We start from the raw sequence: 18,335 nt of genomic DNA, 5'->3' as shown, positions 1-18,335 counted from the left end.
TCGCCTGCATGCACAGAAAGTCCGCATTCTTTTGCGGTGGCGAATGTTAATTATACGCGCGACGAGATGTATTCCACCCGCGCCGCGCGCGATAAGCCTTCTCTCCCTGAACATTTGTACGAACGATGCACACGTGCACCCGAGTGCGCGATTTACAGCATAAAGGGGAAAAGCATAAAAAAAAATGTATTCCCTCTTTTCCGTGTCGTGTGTGCTAACTGCGAACAGAACTTGTGCAACGAGAAGCGCCGCGACTGTGATTTGAGCACGCACGCGATGCAACGGAAGCTGCAAGGAAAACACGGCAACAAAACCGGCCCGTATGCGCTTAACGCTCTCTACGTTATTTTTCGAAAAAAATAAAAGAAAAACAAACCAAAACCAAAGGAAAAACTCGGGTTTGCACAGCCGCGATGCGAGCGTACGAAGTCGCACGCGGGAGCGAAACGAGCGGGCGAAAACTCCGGTTCGACCGGGACGCAAGAAAAGGTACGACTCGCGGCGGCGATTCGCGCACGTATCCCCCGATTTCTAATTAGCGCTCGTTACATGCTCCGCGTTGCCTCGACGATCGAGCCCGTTATCCAGGTCGGCGATCGACGTTGAAACGCTGAAACGTTGAGTTCGATGTCTCGCTAATTACGCGACGACCGAAACAGCGACGCGGATTCTCGACTTTGCGCGGACGAGGAAAACGTTGATTATCGGCGCCACAAATCGTTAAGTCGCCACGAGCAGATCCGTGACGTTGTTAAGTAATCGAGCGTCATCGCGAGCGGCGCACAGCGGCGCTGTTTAACCGCTATCCCTCGCGCCGCGCGCGCTAATCCCGGGCGACGACGCGCGACGGCTTAAACAAAACCACGAGGAGCGCAGAACGCGGAATATCGATCGCGCGCAAGAAACCGCCGGTGCATCCGGTGAAATCCCGGCAAAAAAGCCGAGTCGAGGACACGCGGAACGGCGGCACCGACCCCGCCGCCGCTGATGTGTTAACGGCAGGAATGCGGTTCGATTTTTGCGCTGTCCGCTCTCGGTTGGTGACTCGCGCGCACGGTGCACGCATACGCGCGCATTTAGCGGCGCGATGACGTGCCCGCTTGTCTGTCGGCTCTCTTGTTGCCGACCACCTCGCACAAGATGGAAATACTTACCGCCGCTTCCTTTTTTTTTCTCCGCAAACCGGCCGCCTTCCGTTCGTTTCGAATCCCGGCACGGCCGGGGGAATAACGAACGCCGGGGTGCAAAAGGTCTCGCGATACAGCGATTATTTTACATTCTTAATATTAATTCCATTTCGAGAAAGCCGCCTGACGGGCTCGCACCTGCCATATATTTCATTACTCACGACAGGATCGAACAAAATAAAGTGAATTATTTCGAAATATTAAAAGATAGATGATCGTGATATTATCGTGGCTCGTACTCGTTCGCCACGTTCATTCTGGTTCCCGAGTTAATTGCGCGGTTCTCCGCTTGTTGCAGGAAACATCAGGACCAAGGCGGTGCTCGACGTCGAGACGAAGAGGGGATACTGGTTGACCGTTTACGCCCAGGATCACGGAGTGGTTCCGCTGAGCTCGAGTCTGCAAGTAAGTTTCAGCAATTGGATCTTAAATTATACATAGAGATCGCCGGAAAAAGAAGCGTTCGGAAAAACCTGCGCACTATAAATTAACAACATCGTTCTCGCCCGACGAGCTATTTAGTCAAATGGCTATTACCGTTTCCGTTTCGATTTTATTTCTCAGCCAGCAAATTTCGTTTTGTGTCTTAAATGTTTTTGTAAATCCTCAAGAAGCACGGGATAAAGATGCGATTGCATCAATATGCCAAAATCCTATACGGAAAGAACGATTTTGCTGAAGTATCTAAAAACTGAGCTACTTAGATACAGATCTGAAAATAACTTTGTTGCACCATGAAAATAATTATGTTGAACACTCAAACTGATTGCTAAAATGTCAAAATTTTCTACAGCATTATCATCATACTTCAGCGACCTACAATTATTTTGATGGTGCAACAAAATTATTTTCAGATCTAGCTAAATTTTTAGATACTTCAGCAAAACCGGTTTTTTCCGTGTACATACATACAAAGTCGCGAATTTAATTTAACAAACGCGCGGCGGTTTTGTTTAATGGATGATTAAACGGCTCTCTTCGCGCGTGTGCAGGTCTACGTCGAAGTGCTGGACGAGAATGACAACACGCCGCTGACCGAACTTCCGGTTTACTATCCATCCGTGGCGGAGAACTCGCCCGCCAGCGTGAGCGTCCTGCAGATCCGCGCCTTCGATCGCGACGTCTCGCCCCAGCAATTCGTCTTCACCATCAGCAGCGGCAATCCGGAGGGTTATTTTCTCATCAACTCCACCACCGGTAAGTCTCGACCGAGCGCCAGGGCTCGTATATTGCATCGACGGCAAAATAATACCGGTCTCGCGGCAGGATCAGAATGACGGGTCTTTAGCCACACCCGGTAGCCGGTAATGAGTTCAATCTCGCTCGGACGAGAGTTTTAATAGATCCGTTACGCGGAACCGGGAGATTGGCCGCTTCCGTGAAAAGAGTTTTCAGTCGAATTATCGTTCGTTACCGAGCGAAATCAAAGGATGAGATATTGGCTCCTCATGGACGATCCTACAACACGTTGTCTCGATGGTTCCGTGTCGTGGACGCGTACAGAAAAGATAGACGCGCGATCTATCTCTATTTTAATGACCTGTTTCTCTCTCGGACTTAATAACTCCGCGATATACCTATAAGCGCGTCTAAAGATACGTTGTTCTTGCCTCACTTGGCCCGTTCATGCAAATGAGTGATCGAATGTCGATCCATATTCATCAGTCCTTTATCGTCTCGTTTAGCCTTCCTCCTCGCGTGAGACGCTCGACGCTCGGATTATAAAACGATCAGATTGCCTATCTCGCAAGCTCGTTAGATCTAGGACAGCGTCATGCTTTTGACTTCAGAGCCTTCATAAATAACGTAAGAGGCAGCGTTAGGGCCAAAGCACATAACATGGCGTAGCGATATACGACGGTTGTAGTCCTCGATCTGACAAATCAGGATACGCCAAAGCTTGTGCGTTATTAAGGCCGTGGCATATAAAAAAACTTAAGCAGTAAGCAAATCAGCCAATCACAGTCAAGAACTTAAGGCATGGCCCTAAGCGGTAGCGAATCCATACCGTTGATTTCCTTACTGCTTAAGTTATTCTATGTGCCACGGCCTTTACGTTGTTTAACGCTATTTATTATTATAAGTACCTGACGTCTGTCTGTCTGTTTGTCTGTCTGTCTGTCTATCTGACCGCGAACTACTCATTCGTTAATGGACCGAATTTTAAAGAATTATATATGAAACAGGGGTAGAATTTTCCGGGGAGTGCCATAAAGTGTATAATTTTTCGTTACCGATTTTTTGGAAGCCGGTACCGAAATTTTTCCAATTTCTCGGGAATTAATTGACCGAATCTTAAAGAATTATATATGAAATTATATATGAAATAGGGGTAGAAAGAACTAAAGAATGTAATAGAATTAGAAAAATTACTAATAATAAAGGGGTTTCTGATTTTTGTTTAAAAAAATGTACGTGATTGCTCTAATTTCCGCAAATTTTGAGATATCAAGCTGAATTTTTTTTTCTGGATAATTTTTATGGAAAATTTTTCGTTACCGATTTTTTGGAAACCGGTTTCCAAACGTGAGAACTTTATATTTTCGTACTCGCCGGGGACGCGGAAGGAAGTACCTTTTAAAGCGATGAGATTGTTGGTTTATTGAAACAGGTATTATTTCCCTTCGAAATCCGAAAGTCGTCGAGATTATGCCCGGTTCTTTACCGATTCCTGGCGCCCAACCAGGCGCGTTCCCGTCACAACGGACATTGCGTATTCTTCGAAAGTTGTTTGCGATCGGTATTAGTATGCAAAATGAAAGTCGGTTATACCGAGAGATGGTTCACAATGGAAAAAAGTCGGCCGACGTTTGATTTGTATTCATCGCCGTCGGCCAATCCCCGGAAACTTCCCCTCCGTCAGCTGGCCAGTCCGTTTCGCGTGCTATCCCGTCCGCTGAACTTTTAATGTTCGGAATTGTGCAAAACTTGGCCCGGCTCACCCGCGAGTGGCGACCCTTCCGTATTTCCACATGCGAGGAGAAAATGGGGCGAACAGTCGACCGGATGAGCCTTAAAACGAGTTAAACGAGTGGCCCGACATATGTATCGCGGTATTGCGGTCGCTCTTCACTGTACGCCAAACGGAAATACTTGATGGCTATAACCGATGAATCGACTATAAATGTCACCGGGTTATCATCAGTCAAGTAACGCTGATATACGAATCTCGTATTCATGGCTATTATGAAGCTTGTTATTATAGTCACTGAAAGTCCAAGTACATTCACGCCGCAATAATTATTTCTTACCTTCGATACACTTTGTTTATTTATATGTATGAAATAGATGAAAAATATTCCAAAAATCTCTTCTTGCCCTTTGTCTTTCAGTTTCTTATTGCGTATTATATTTTTCATGTGTACTTTTGGGTATTATATTTATAACAGTAAACAATAATAGTAACAAATTCATTATTAATAGCTGATTTTAATTGTTACATGCAAGTTATTTAATTTGTCTTTAACAAAAATTTGAATAATTAGTTAATTAAAAGTAGAAAGGAATGATATTGATTTAATAAATCAAGAAGAAATATCATTATTTCTTGCGGTAATTTCATTCTCTTGGAATAAATATATATCGATATATTCGATTATTAAATAGGACTAATAGAATATGCCTAACAATAGTTTTTGAGTTTTATATCTTCTGTCTTTATAGGTATGCTTTTGACGAAATGATTTATATTATTTAATTTTGAAAAGTAGTTTTGTACCAAATCTGGAAATGTAATGTTACATTATTAAATTGATAGTATGATACTATAATATATAATAAGCATTTTATGTAAATCTACAAGAAATATATTACTACTTATTAAAATATCAATTTTCTTGCTTTATTAAAACACGAGAAAAATTCTCGGTTTATATAAATTACACGATTTTATTTAATCCGGAACGTAAAAATATAGCAAAAAATACCAAATTTATTTGCGTGTATAAATATTTCTTGAAATATGTTGATGAAAATAGGATAAAGTTTGTTTGCGAGGAAACATTAAATCTACATGCGACGATGTTTGTCTATTCATCAAAATATTATAATAATCTGAAAGACATGAGATATTTATTACTGTTTTGCAATAAATTAAACATTTTAGATAACGGATCCGCGGGCACGCAGTTTTGGTGCTTATTTTGTGGCTTTCAAAAACATCGCGTTGCCATTCGAGCGAACGAGACGCAAATTACTTCGTGCGTTATAACATTATTTTTTCAATAATATGTGATAAAAACCGAAAACAAATCGCTATATCATTCTCTACAGACGGTATACTATTAATAGATTACAAGTAACAATTCGCGTCGAGCATATCAAGGTGATATTCATCGAAGCAGATATTTTGCGCGGATTTATTTGAGGAATTGAAGCGGTAGAAAATAGGGATTATAAGTTATTGTTTTGTAATACGCAACAATAACGATTCCGTTAGCTTGGATACGCACATATTGCGTCGCGGTTTAAATTTTCCACCGAGTGTAAGTGTAATTTACTCACTATTTGGAGCACGGAATTATGTACATTATCGTAAATCGAGAAATTCGAGTAAGCTATGATATATCGATCGTTTTTCTAATAATGTATTTTATTTTAATAACACATTGAACAATACATTTGTTAATAATATACCTATTTCGCGAGATAATAATATACCTATTTTAGACGCGTCCGAAATGTACTGTACAGCACTAAATTATATAGCATATTTTTAGACGATTATCTCATTAATCGACTTCATTATATTATATGGTACTAGAAAGTTACCGATATTTTGGTCATTAACGGAACATTACGGGTACAGGACGGATTGATTCCGAAGCGAGCAACATCGTAACGCATTTAATTAACAAGTACCGTCGTAATTAATCCTACATATTAATATTTCATTGCATCGTAAATGCAGTGTTTACCGATGTGAGTTATTAAAACCCTTCACTCGAGATTTATTTGTTACGCTCATTCGCGAGACGTGTGTCAAGCGGACTTGTAGGGAGTTTTTGTAATACCGTCTTTCAGATACGGTAAACGTATCTGAATTATATAAATATTAGATATACGTATATAGGTACGTTCACCGTCTAAATTCACATTATCGGTCGAAAGGCAAAACTGCGCATGCACATCGTTCACTGTAACGCTATTCAAATAACGTTCGACGTTATTTTTAAGAGAATAAGATTCGCGATTACACCGTCGACGTCATGATTACCGTAACAAAATCCCTAACGTGAATTTAAACGGTGAACGTAATTCGCTTCGTTTAATCTGACAGGCATCCGAGACGACGACGAAACAACCATAAAGTGAATAATTTATTATTTTTATTTTATTCATTATTTGCAGAATTATTTATAACTTTTTGTTATATTTACCCTTAAATTCAGTATAAACTTGGGACAACTTGGCAACCAAGGAATTTTTAAAATATACAAAAGACATTTTACAAACAACATGATAAAAATTACCAAGCAGATTGGTAAATTTTGAAAAATTATTGAAACCTAGATATATTTTAGTAAAATTAATCAAACATATTTTATATTTTAATGTAATAGATATTAATATTTTTTATTATGGTGGATATTAATCAGAATAGCTCGCATAAAAATTCTTGGTGGTAATGTTGTCCCACAAACTACCATGATTTCAGGGTAAATTTTAAGAGAAAATTCTCTCCGTATAATGTATGCACGTAACTACTATATCTTTAAAATATTTATTATTTTGAACATTATATTATAACCTGAATATACCTACATGTATTGTATCAGATCAACGTAATGAAACTCGGCTGCTGTGGGTTGTATCAATGAGACATACATTAGGTGCTTTCCATTTACATCAAAACTTAGATAATTCTCACTTGTGACGTCGTTCTATCCTTTTTGGGAATTAATGAATAATAAAGACAGAATGACATCACAAGTGAGAATTATCTGAGTTTTGATGTAAATGGAAAGCAACTATTGTATATTATTTTTTTAATTTGAGGTAATGAATTTGTTGAAATAATGGATTCATATGAAACATGCATAAGATGTATGTGTCAAGTTAAAAGAACAAGAATATTATGGCTAAATATAATATCTCATAAATCCTTTAAGTTTATCATAAAATGGATGAATTAAAATAGATTAATATTAATATTTAACCCTGGCACTTGCACGATTATCCATTCAATTATTGTATAAATTAAAAATGATAGGAGATATTTCAGATAGAGTAGGGGAGACCGGGACTCGTTGGCACCATTTTCACAATGTCGGCATTTGAGTTTTTAAACAACTAATTTTCATGATTAAACAGTGCTAATATGATAGAGAGAACCTTTCTCTACATTTTCATGCCAGGAACGCTTCTGTATACTGTACAGTTTCTTTGTAATAAGTGAAATACGCGAACATGCTGCATTGCAGCCAACTTGCCCCGATCCGTGTCCAAAAGTCCATGTTAAATTAATGAAAACGTAATAGAAACACAAAACGGGTAACAGATATGTACTTCTTGATGAAGATTGTATCTTTTAAAGTTATTTTGTAATGATCAAATAACAAAATGCTGTTACAGAAAAACAATTGTAAACTATTTTAGATGTAACTTTCTTCAATATAAAAATATTAATATAAATATATATCTAGCTTCTATCAGCATTGTAGGTAGCAAATCACATACTCACACAGGTCTCACGCGCGCGGCAACAACAAGTCAAGCTAAACGTGCCTTGATATGAGCCAACATACCCCATCCCTACATACGTTTGATTTCAGTCATTTTATTACAATAAATTACTGTTGTTCCTCAAAATAACATGTCGTATAGTAACAGAAACTTTTCTTTTAACTAATAATACGTTACTTTGACTTTCTTCTCAAGCTGAAGAACATTAATACGATATTTTGAAACGCTCGAAAATTTACTTGCCACCTCTTGAATCAGAGTTTTCTCTTTTTCTATTGTAATACTTGTTTGATTTAAATAAAACTTTGGGAAAAGTACTTATGTCATAAAAGAGATATTTTGTGGTAACTTTTCCATTGTTTCTTTTGCTATAAATATATAAACGGAACGCATTGCCAACTTGTCCCTTGTGCCAACGTGCCCCGGTCTCCCCTAAGCTTGATAAAAAATGATAATAACTGACAAAGTCATTTTCGCTTTATTTTTATAAGAGAAATTGCTTCTTTATTTTTTCTAGATTGCTTCTAAATCTAGTAAAAATAATGAAGTTTGGAGCGCTCTTGAAGCAAAAATTAAAAACTGACATTATGAAAAGGATTATAAAAGGAGAAATACATTTATATATAAAAAATAAAATTTTAACAAAAAGACCAGATTAAAATTAATAAATAAATAGCAAAAAATAAAAGCGGTAGCAGAATAAAATTTTCATAAAAACGATGATTCCTGTGTTTTGTGATAAAATATATAAGTGCGAGGACAATCTCCAAGATTCCTGTCTGTAAGAATAAAACAGTATTTGTTTAATAGTCAAGGCTCCGTTTCATCCGAAGTATCCGCGCGTACTTGCATATGTAAGAAAAATTCCTAACGATTGCTCCTGCGTTTTGTGCCAAAATGTACAAGTACGAGAACAGTCTTTAAGATCCATTACGTTAGAAAAGAAATAGTTTATTAACAAGCGAAGCCCGGAAGTGCTCTGTTTTATCTGAGTCCCGGAAGTGCTCCGGGTCTCGACTGTTAACAAACTATTTTATTTTTACAGTCAGAAATCTTATTATTGAAGAGATTGTCCTCGCACTTGTATATTTTGCTATACAAAACACAGGAATCACTGTTCTCTTAGAAATTTTATTCTGTGACCTCTTTTATCTCTTGTTATTTGTTTATTAATTTTAAATTGGTTTTTTCGTTATAAGTTTATTTTTATATATACATATATAAATATATATTTTTTATAATTTTTATGAATTAGGATATATTTTTAACATTTGCTCCAAACTTTAAGTACATAAAATATATTATCATCGCTTACACTTTTTACTAAGAAGTCTCTATTTAGATTTTCAAGAAATGCAATAGAGAGAGAGAGAGAGAGAGAGAGAGAAAGAAATCATGAAGATATGATAATACATTTACAATAATTGGTGAATTTTTAGTATTTTATATAACTATGTTCTAATTAATTAAATTTTTATGGCTTAGATAAATATTTAAAAGCATGAAAGAAGAGAAGGAAACAAAATTATTTTCTAATAAATAAAATAATGACAGCTTTAGAATGTTTGTTTTTAAGTTTTTCTTTATGATACTCACGCATATTACATTTCTCATTATATGTAGGTACTGTTTATATACAGAAAAAATTGTTAACAATTAGATTATCCTATTACTTTATCCTCCTTCTTTCCCTTCGCAAATATCCTTTTAATTCGTGATCTACATTTGGCCTCTTTATATGTATATCTTCAGGATTTCGAAATATTAGGTGCACAAATTGATACAGGGATTTCCTCAATATGCATAAGTGAAAAACGAATGGAAAGAATTTTACGCGGTAATAATATTATGTTTATTCTGATAACGTACCGATTTTATACTAGTCTTTTGTAGTCTGATTTTATTTATCTACATTAATAATTGATTTTATATCAGTTGAGGTTGAGATGAAGTAAAACACCGCGTGAGAAATAAAATTTGACATTATTAACTTGCCAATAGCTGATTGTTTATGGTTATAATATACGTAATACCTCTACAGGCTCTACATAATATATCTCATAGACAAATCAACTGATTAAGAAAGAGCAATATCGCTTGAGTTGTAAAAATCAATTACATCGATGACAGATCGGTACACGTGTTAGTTACGAACTTGAAGTGAACTCTACTTATATAATATCGGCAAACTTTGATCGCTTATAATTATTTTATCGACATTTTTGTATTAAGGAGGAATATTTGATTTTAATTAATTTTCTGAATATGCTGCTAAATTATTGTACAGTGAGATTGTGGGATTAGATGCTCTATATCGATATCGCTCCATTATTTAATATTTTGCACGAAGTAGAAACGCGAATTTATAGATAGTTGTGTACTGCGATTTGTCGTAAAGAGTAGTCACAACTCACAATTCGGGTTGCCGAATAAAAAGAATTCTACCATGCTGTTTGTCTCGCTCTCTCCAGCAAGCCCATTTTTTATTTTATCTCGGATTACATCGTGAAGATGAAAAGATTGCATCACCGATTGGACAACAATGTCCATCGTAAGATTGAATTAAATGTTTCACAATCTTTTTAATGGCGACCGAGCACACTGGCCGGGGCGAAGTATTCCTTATTTGCTCTTCTGAATCGAAATAGATTGTTCGAGAGAAAAGTGTGGATATCATTGCGAATACATGAGACCACCGATGTTGTACATCGGAAACTATCAGGCTCTGTCCCAGTTTCTGCCCCGGCGGCAATGCCACTCCACCAACAGCAATTACTGCAACGTAATACAACGGACGGACGGCTTCCAAATTCCGTGTAATACCGGCTAAATTGGTTTCCGCCACCCCGAAGAAGAGGTATCGTCGATTTTATTGCCGTTCGCCGTCGCGTATAGTCCCTTTCGCGCGCGACGGGATTATTATTTATTATCGGCGCGTCGCGTCGTCCGATTTTTACGATAGGCAGAGCCGGTGACTGTGTCGGATTGCTCGGTCGCAACACGATCAGTTGGACTGAAGCGAAATGAACAAACATTTGCGCCCACATCGTCGCATTTACCTCCGCAGAAAGCGCGATGTATCGCCAACTAGTTTCTCTCTCTCTTTGCGGCAAATACGCCGCAGATTCCTATTTACTCGGCGTTGTTACGCTCCGTCGGGAAACCCCGCGTGTAACGAAGCCGTGGCAACGAAAGAAATTGCGGTTTTTACTAATGACGGTGTTATGATAGCTTCAAGTCGCTATGAGTTCACGGGTAACTACCGGATACGCGATACTTTTCGCACCGCAGGTGTAAAACTCGCGAGTCTCACAGACCGTTTTTTTTTTTCTAAAATCTGTTTCACAGGATGTGTAATTAAATCAGTAAATTCATATGTAATCAAGCCAACGAGATAATAGTTGATTTATTAGTTGCAATTTTAATTCTTTGGATCGAAAATAAACGAAAATCTTTTTGTGACCATAATGCTAATTCTAGAATTTGTGGTAGAATTTTGACTCGTGAATCCTCGCGCATTATACAATAGATCGTATAAAATAAACTTCACCTCTTTTTCTACATCCGTGATGCCAGCAATGTAACACAAAACCGATTAGTCAAACGGATATGTATTTTTACGTTGCCCCGTTGTTCGCCAAGACAAATTACGGTGCTATATAATGGTGCAAAATTGTGCAAAAACGAGTAATCATAGTACTATAAAAGCACGGCCAAAGTGGAATTCGACATTACTAGTTAAAAGACACTACTAAGAAGACGGTAATTTCTCAGGCGTGGTTTTTTTAGTCAGGAAACTTTTCAGCAAGAATTATGAAATAGCGTACACTGAAAAAAAATCTGGTTGAATTAATTGGACGTCTGGTGGAAAATAAACGAACCAGATTCTTTCAATTAATGCAACCAGAAATTCCAATTAATGCAACCAGAATTCCTATTAATTCAACCAGTATTTTCTGGTGAAAAATGAACGAACCAGATTTTTTTTCAGTGTATGAAACAGCATATCCGATTTCGGATTGGTTTCATTATGCAGCACTTCTCGATTTACTGTCTTTTTTATTATATTTTATTTTAAAATTTTATCCGTATTTTAGATTGTCTTAGACTCATTTTAAGCCGACAATATCGGGGGAAATTAACGACCGTCGCTTTTATTGAAATGAGGCGTTGCGCGCGAGCTAACTGTAACATTGTTTCGCGACCCATATTAAAGGGTCTTCGTAAAAGCGTAGCGCCTTTTTTCAGGAAGAGTTGCGGCCGGCCGACCTGGTCTGCCGGGGGAACTCGTTTCCGCAATTAAATCACCGGATCACTCGATTAATGCATCACCTTGCTTTCGCTACGCGCGGACGCCTCTTTCGCATCCGCGCGCGCATTCCGCGCGCTATCAATCATCGGCCGCCGCGGCCTCTCGATCAATTTTCACGAACGCCCGATAACAAGCAAGGAGACCGTGGATCTTTTTTTTTTAATCTCCCGGAACGCGCGTCGCGTCGCGGGTAAGGGGCGTCGTCGGTCGCGGCCGACGGAAAAGGTCAGCTCGGCAAAAAGGCTACTCCATCATGCCCGCTCTAGAATGCACGCTGAAATAACGCGTCACGGTATATCGCATGCATGTGCTTTACGATTACACCGTCGTCCCTCTGCCCTTATTAACATTATGCGGCGCGAGGCCGGGTGTGTTGTTTTACGATCTAAAACTATATACACCCGCGCGGTGTGTGTGTGCACGCGCAAATAAAAGTTTTAAAAATTTTTCCTCGCGGAGGAGTCGCGTGTTAGATTAAAAAAATAATGAACTCCCGTTCTTCTTGAATGAATAATAAAAAAAACGCTTCTTTCAAAATATACCCAATGTTTTTTTATCTCTTACAATTTCATTAGGAAGTATATTTTACTCGTCGTATGTATATATGTTTTCCTTAACGGGTGAAACAGAATATTTCGGGCGAAAGGTGGTTACGCTCTTCGGACATGCATATATCTCAGGTGCTAACCGGCGCATTCGCGCGCCGGCGGGGTCCTCTAGTTACCAGCAGCACGTAGCTAAGATACGACGATGGAGAGAACAATGGTGGGTGTTATACGGCAGTACGAAATTAGATTAGATAGATCTTGGTCGAGTAATGCGACCTCGCTCGCGGGAACGAGCTTGCACAAACGAACGGCACGTCGTAAACGTTACACGACCTTGTACGGGTAGTCGGACTAATCGCGCAGTTAGTCGCGCATTCGGCGCGTAACGCGCTGCCATACCGCCGCGCAAAAATGTCACCCGCGATAGGGCGTTTAAATAGGCTGTAAAACGCGATATTAATTAAACCCGTTAAGCTTCTGGCCGTCCCGGGGTCGCTTTAAAAAATTCTCGGCTTTTTGTTAAACCCGGCCGTGGGCGTTGCAAAATATACCCGACTAATTTCATTAATTACGCGACAAGTGGAGAAATATGAGATTTTATTCCGCGGATGTACGTCGCTGATTGCCGAGTGGTGTTATCGCTATAAACGGTCGCAATTCATATCAATTCGATTAATGCATCTGCCGTTTTTAATAACTGACAACGAAAATGGAGAGGCTTTATCAAAATATTAAGGCGCTTTCTCTCCCGCTTTTATATAAAAATTTCATGCGTGTGTTGTTTTTGACTAATGGGGCGCCGCCGCGTGATTGAAAACGTCATCGAAAAGACTTGACTCTCAGGGAAGCACCCCAGTTCATCAACCCTTTTAGGTTTTTTTATTTCCCCGTCGTGAAACTTGCGATTTCTTTAATACAAGCGAGCGCGAGACCCCGGCAGGCAAATTTCATAAAAACGCTCGCTCGTCCGCGCCGCTCGTGAAAGACAGATAATCTTAGCTCGACATAAGGGAATAATCCCGATAAAACTTTCTCCCGGCGAGAGATGAGCGGCCTTTAAGCGGCCTTTCCAGTTACTCCGGCGCGCGCGGCGCCGTTAACCCGGAAGCATTTTTCACTATCATCATAAAATATTACTCCGTCGAGCGTTTCGCCCGGTACTTCGAGAAAAACGTTCTCGCGATGTCCATTGGGAATCTACGCGCGAGAGAAAATAAATTCGTCGTTATCCCGGGGAGGATTCTTATTTTGCGATGTTGCGCCGTCGCGATCAGCGAACAACGCGACCAAGTCGCGTTGACGATAATGTCGTAAATAATTTTGCCCGACTCCCGTCGTTGATTTCCGATAACGAATTTCCCGCTCGCGGTCTCGTACAGTCGTACGCGCCCCGCGATCCGCTCTCGACGCGCGCGCGCGCGCACGAACACGTGGGCGTGCATTCCTATCAAGCCGAGGGGCCCAGAGGATGAGGAACGAAAACGAAAAGCAATTATTTAAATGCATTCTACAGCGCTGGAGCTCTGTACGTTTGCGCTCGCAGCTCGATCGAACGGCACTTCCCGCAATTTCCCCTTTTTTTCCTGTCCATCGCTGTGCCTTCCGTTCGCCCCCTCCGCCCCCCTTTTTCTCGTACTTCCTATTTGATAATAAAAGGAACGTGACCGAAGGCCGCGCCACGTCTGAAATTGTCGGCGAAATTTACGGAGAAAGGGGCGCAATTAATCGGGACTTGAAACGGCGCGAATTCGATTGAATAACAACGGAAATTAGATTCGAAGATCTTATACTTCGTTACTGGATCGTTCCTGAGCTCTCGTTCCATCGTGGTTTTCACAACGGTGCCCCGTTAACACGCGACGACCGACGAAAGCGTGGAACTAGTTTTTGTTTTAATGACGGCGCCCCGTATCGTATCAGTTAAGTTGCACGAGTTCGGATTCACGCCACGCGCTAATCATAACGGGGCCGCAAAGTTACGAGGAGTCTTGTCGGTGGCGGCGGATCGGAGGCTCCGAGCGGAACGACAACGGCTTCCGCGTAACTCGATTAGCAGCTTGTGATGTAATATAAAATCTGGGGCGTCACCGATGCTACCGTCACCGGAAGCCGTAAGACTAATAAAGAAAAAAAAGAGATCGCTCTGGCTTTATACAACGCGGCCGCGCGCTAAAGGGCTTCTTTTTTTTGTTTGTTTGGTGGTGTCGCTTTGTTGAAGCGTCGCGCTTTTACGTCTCGTAGAGGCTTTTGCGCGAGATTTATCTTCACTAGACAAACTTCTGTGTATCACGATTATTATATAAAAACCTTAAAAACATTTCTCTATATCTGTATGTCTCTCTCGTTAATTATTTTACAAACAGCATTTTGCTAAAATTAAGAGATGAACTTATCGTCTTCCCTTGGATTTCCGCAGAGTGATACACCGGAAGAATTTCTCTCCCCTCGTCGCGCGTCGGTGGCTTCGCGTCCGCGAATTTTTGCTCAATCGAGTTTCCGAGCGGAGTCCCATGATGAAAGGGATTCCGTGGAACGTAAAATAAAGCTCGATATCGCGGCGGTTGAAAGAGACAGGGAGTACTCGTCGCACGGCAAAATCTGAACGCTATAATTTTGCCCGGGCTCGTTCCATCGGACCGATCTTTGTCTCGGTAAATGGAGGGCCTACCGTTCATCTACCGCAATTCGAGGGTTGTACCCGCTCCCTCGTTCTTCACTCGCGGGATTTTATCGAGGGAGGGTCGTCGCGCAAAGTGCCACCGTTTTACTGTCCTGCCGCGGCACGGAACGCCGATCGATTTCGTTATTTATTAATCGTCGGACAGCCCGCTAATCTCTGCGGTATTTTCGGTGTTACAGGTCTCATCAGCACCAGTGGCAGGAAGCTCGATCGCGAGAATCAAGCGGAACACGTGTTGGAGGTAAGTTAAATAATCGAATTTTCTTTTTTAAACTTCTATTGTCACCTGGGGTCAAAGTAATCTCATTTTTCGAGTAATATATCTTAAGTACTATGCAAAATTTTGAGCAAAAAAACATTGAAAAATGAAAGTTATAATTTTTTCCGCAAAATGTATTTTTTTTCGAAACTTACATTTTTTAAGATTTTTTTAAACATGATGCCACTCAAAAAGTAATTTTTTATGACAAAAATACATTCTACAATGTTTAAACTTAAGGTGGTTCAAGCATTTAGGTCAAATGTAGATAGCCCGGAAAATATGATATTAAATGAAAGGTTAACGTTCCTAGAGTGTGTCTGAAAAATTTCGAATTTTTTTACCGCTTGGTTCCGGAGATATATGTCCGTTAACTTTGCCAATTTTACATGGTGATAATAGGGAAAGGAGGGTCAGATCGCACATTTATGGAATACGTTCATACTTCTCGAGTAGATAAACGAATAAAAAACTGTTTAATCGATGCAATAAACATTTCTAAAGATACTGACGCGACACCAAACTAATTGACCGTACCGTATATAAATAAAGCGAAACTTTCGACAAACTTTCGGCAACTTTCGACGTTTCGACACGACACGAGAGTCATGGCGGCCGTCTTGAGTGGCTGCTTGGCAACGTCGCACGCGTCAGCTGACGCACAAGACGCGTGTCCTACCATTCTCCCACCGTTGAATGGAGGTTATAAGGATAACATATTTTTTTCGGCAGTTGTATGAATATATTCACTATCGCGGAATTGTAGAAATTGTGACGTATATTTTTTCTATTTTAGTATATTTTATTCTTTACCGGCGTGATCATATTTATGGTTATATCACCAACTCTAGTCAAATTTGTGACTTTGCTCTGATATTTTCAGTTTATAGCAACGGTTAAATGAGAAAACACCTTACGGAATAATTAATTTAAATGTATTTTTACATACTAAATCATTCATATTTGTTACTAGTAACAATAGTTGTTTTTGTGACTTCAAATTACTGCTTGAACCACCTTAATTCTAGAATTTTTTACGATCCACTTAAACTCTTAAACTGTTAGTTTTTGAACAGCAGCTGCTCGAAAATTGGTTGGGGTCAAATTGACCGCGTGTGACAAACGGTGTTCGAAAAAAGAAGTGTGACACAACCGTGAGTTAACATTTTCCATAGCAACGTAATTACAAATGAGTTCGAAGCGCGAATAAACTTCGAGGAAACAAAACAGATTCTGAGCGCATCGCGTCTTCGCAGTCGGCGATGCTTAAACGACGATCTAATCAGTTTCTCAGAATCGTTAGAGCAAGTCGTGTTCCCTAATGGCGCGCTAACACTAACAGCTGATAGATGGATTAATGCCGCATCTCCTTTCTCGTTTCGCTCGTCCATTCGTTCCCCGTTCATTTGTTCGTTTCTCGACGATACTCGTCGATAAAGTTTCTCGAACCGTCGCTTTTGCTTTCTCGCTTTACTTCGACTGCTCGTCGGAGGCACTCCCTCGATATTGTCGGAGTGGAAATGAGGAAGAAAATCGCATCCTCCGTGAGATTGAAAAGTAAAATGAGGAAAATCTGCTACCTCCGACGATAAAAGCGAGAAGGCCAACTTGAGGGTAGCACGGCGAGAAAAGGGGTAGTATGAACGGGAGGGGAGGGGGAGGCGAAAGGCCGAGAAACGAATGGACGACTTGGGACAACGATGGAAAGAAAGAGGGGTTGAAAGCGGCAGGAGAGACGGCCGAAAGGAAGGGAGGCTTCGGATAGAACAACGCTGAAAAGGGTACAATGGTTCTAAGAAGAAGAAGAGCCGTAGGGTGAGACACCGGGGAGGCGAGACATTTCTCTGGGGAAGGTCGGCGGAGCCTCCCCGGGGAATTTCTACCTGCATCGGGATTAAAGAAAGAGCTCTCGCGATAGTCTCACGTCGTGTACGGGCGGTAGACACTGAAATTTCGCAGGGGCGATAAAAGTAGGAAAAGAGGCGATACCAATTTCACCAAAAGGCTCCTATATAGAATTCGATTGATAGAGTATAGCCTAACTTTTATCCCCTGCGTTTTCCTTCTGCTATCTCCGCCAAGCACCCCATCTTGAGAATTTCGATATAGCTAATAGACCTTCTACCTTTTCCCCAAACTGCTGGAATTCCTAAGACATTTTGAAGAGAATTTTACTGATTAAGTGTAAAGATACAAAGATCCGAAAAGTCTTTTTTATCGATGGATAAGAGTGACTGTGAGCGAAGGATCGCGTATAACACTGTCGTAAATTCCAAAAATTCGAACGCAGTTTCACCTTGATCGCAAAAGTTGCTGTATGTGTCTATTATTCTAATTCTATTGCAATTCTCCACAAACCTACGTCAGCGTCTTTCTTATCTGGCACCACTCTGGCGTTGTTGCACGTTCAAGAAAGTTTTGCAAATAAAATTGCAGATATAGTTCTCAGCTTTATTTCGTTTCCGGAAAAAAAAAACATTTCTCGACGTTTCCCATTAACTTGAACTTCGACTTCTTCCCGAAGTATTAAGAGACACAACGACTAAGTGCTTATGCCATCAGTAGAATTTCATAGGAATTACAATGCGGCAGACTCTATCGTAGCGTTCGCGAAATAATGATTACGTAATGCCGCAAGTTTTCGAACAAATGCGAAGCAGTTTGT

The 18,335-nt window shown here is 40.2% G+C and overlaps 1 protein-coding gene across 1 annotated transcript in view; it reads left to right on the top strand.

Moving 5' to 3' along the window:
• Window positions 1-413: 413 nt before the first annotated feature.
• Window positions 414-18,335, top strand: part of LOC139783785 (fat-like cadherin-related tumor suppressor homolog) — a 56,731-nt gene continuing 38,809 nt past the window's right edge. The window contains exons 1-4 of the mRNA XM_071722952.1: window positions 414-489; window positions 1,486-1,592; window positions 2,180-2,384; window positions 15,591-15,652. Coding sequence (XP_071579053.1) covers window positions 414-489; window positions 1,486-1,592; window positions 2,180-2,384; window positions 15,591-15,652 — 450 coding nt within the window. The remainder of the gene's footprint in view (window positions 490-1,485; window positions 1,593-2,179; window positions 2,385-15,590; window positions 15,653-18,335) is intronic.

This window comes from Temnothorax nylanderi, unplaced genomic scaffold, assembly GCF_030848795.1.
Source record: "Temnothorax nylanderi isolate EJ_2023f unplaced genomic scaffold, tnyl_v1.0 TNYL_tig0540_pilon, whole genome shotgun sequence".
Taxonomy (NCBI): Eukaryota; Metazoa; Arthropoda; class Insecta; order Hymenoptera; family Formicidae; genus Temnothorax; species Temnothorax nylanderi.
The sequence above is the reverse complement of the archived record's forward strand: the minus strand, read 5'-3'. Positions and strand labels throughout refer to the sequence as shown.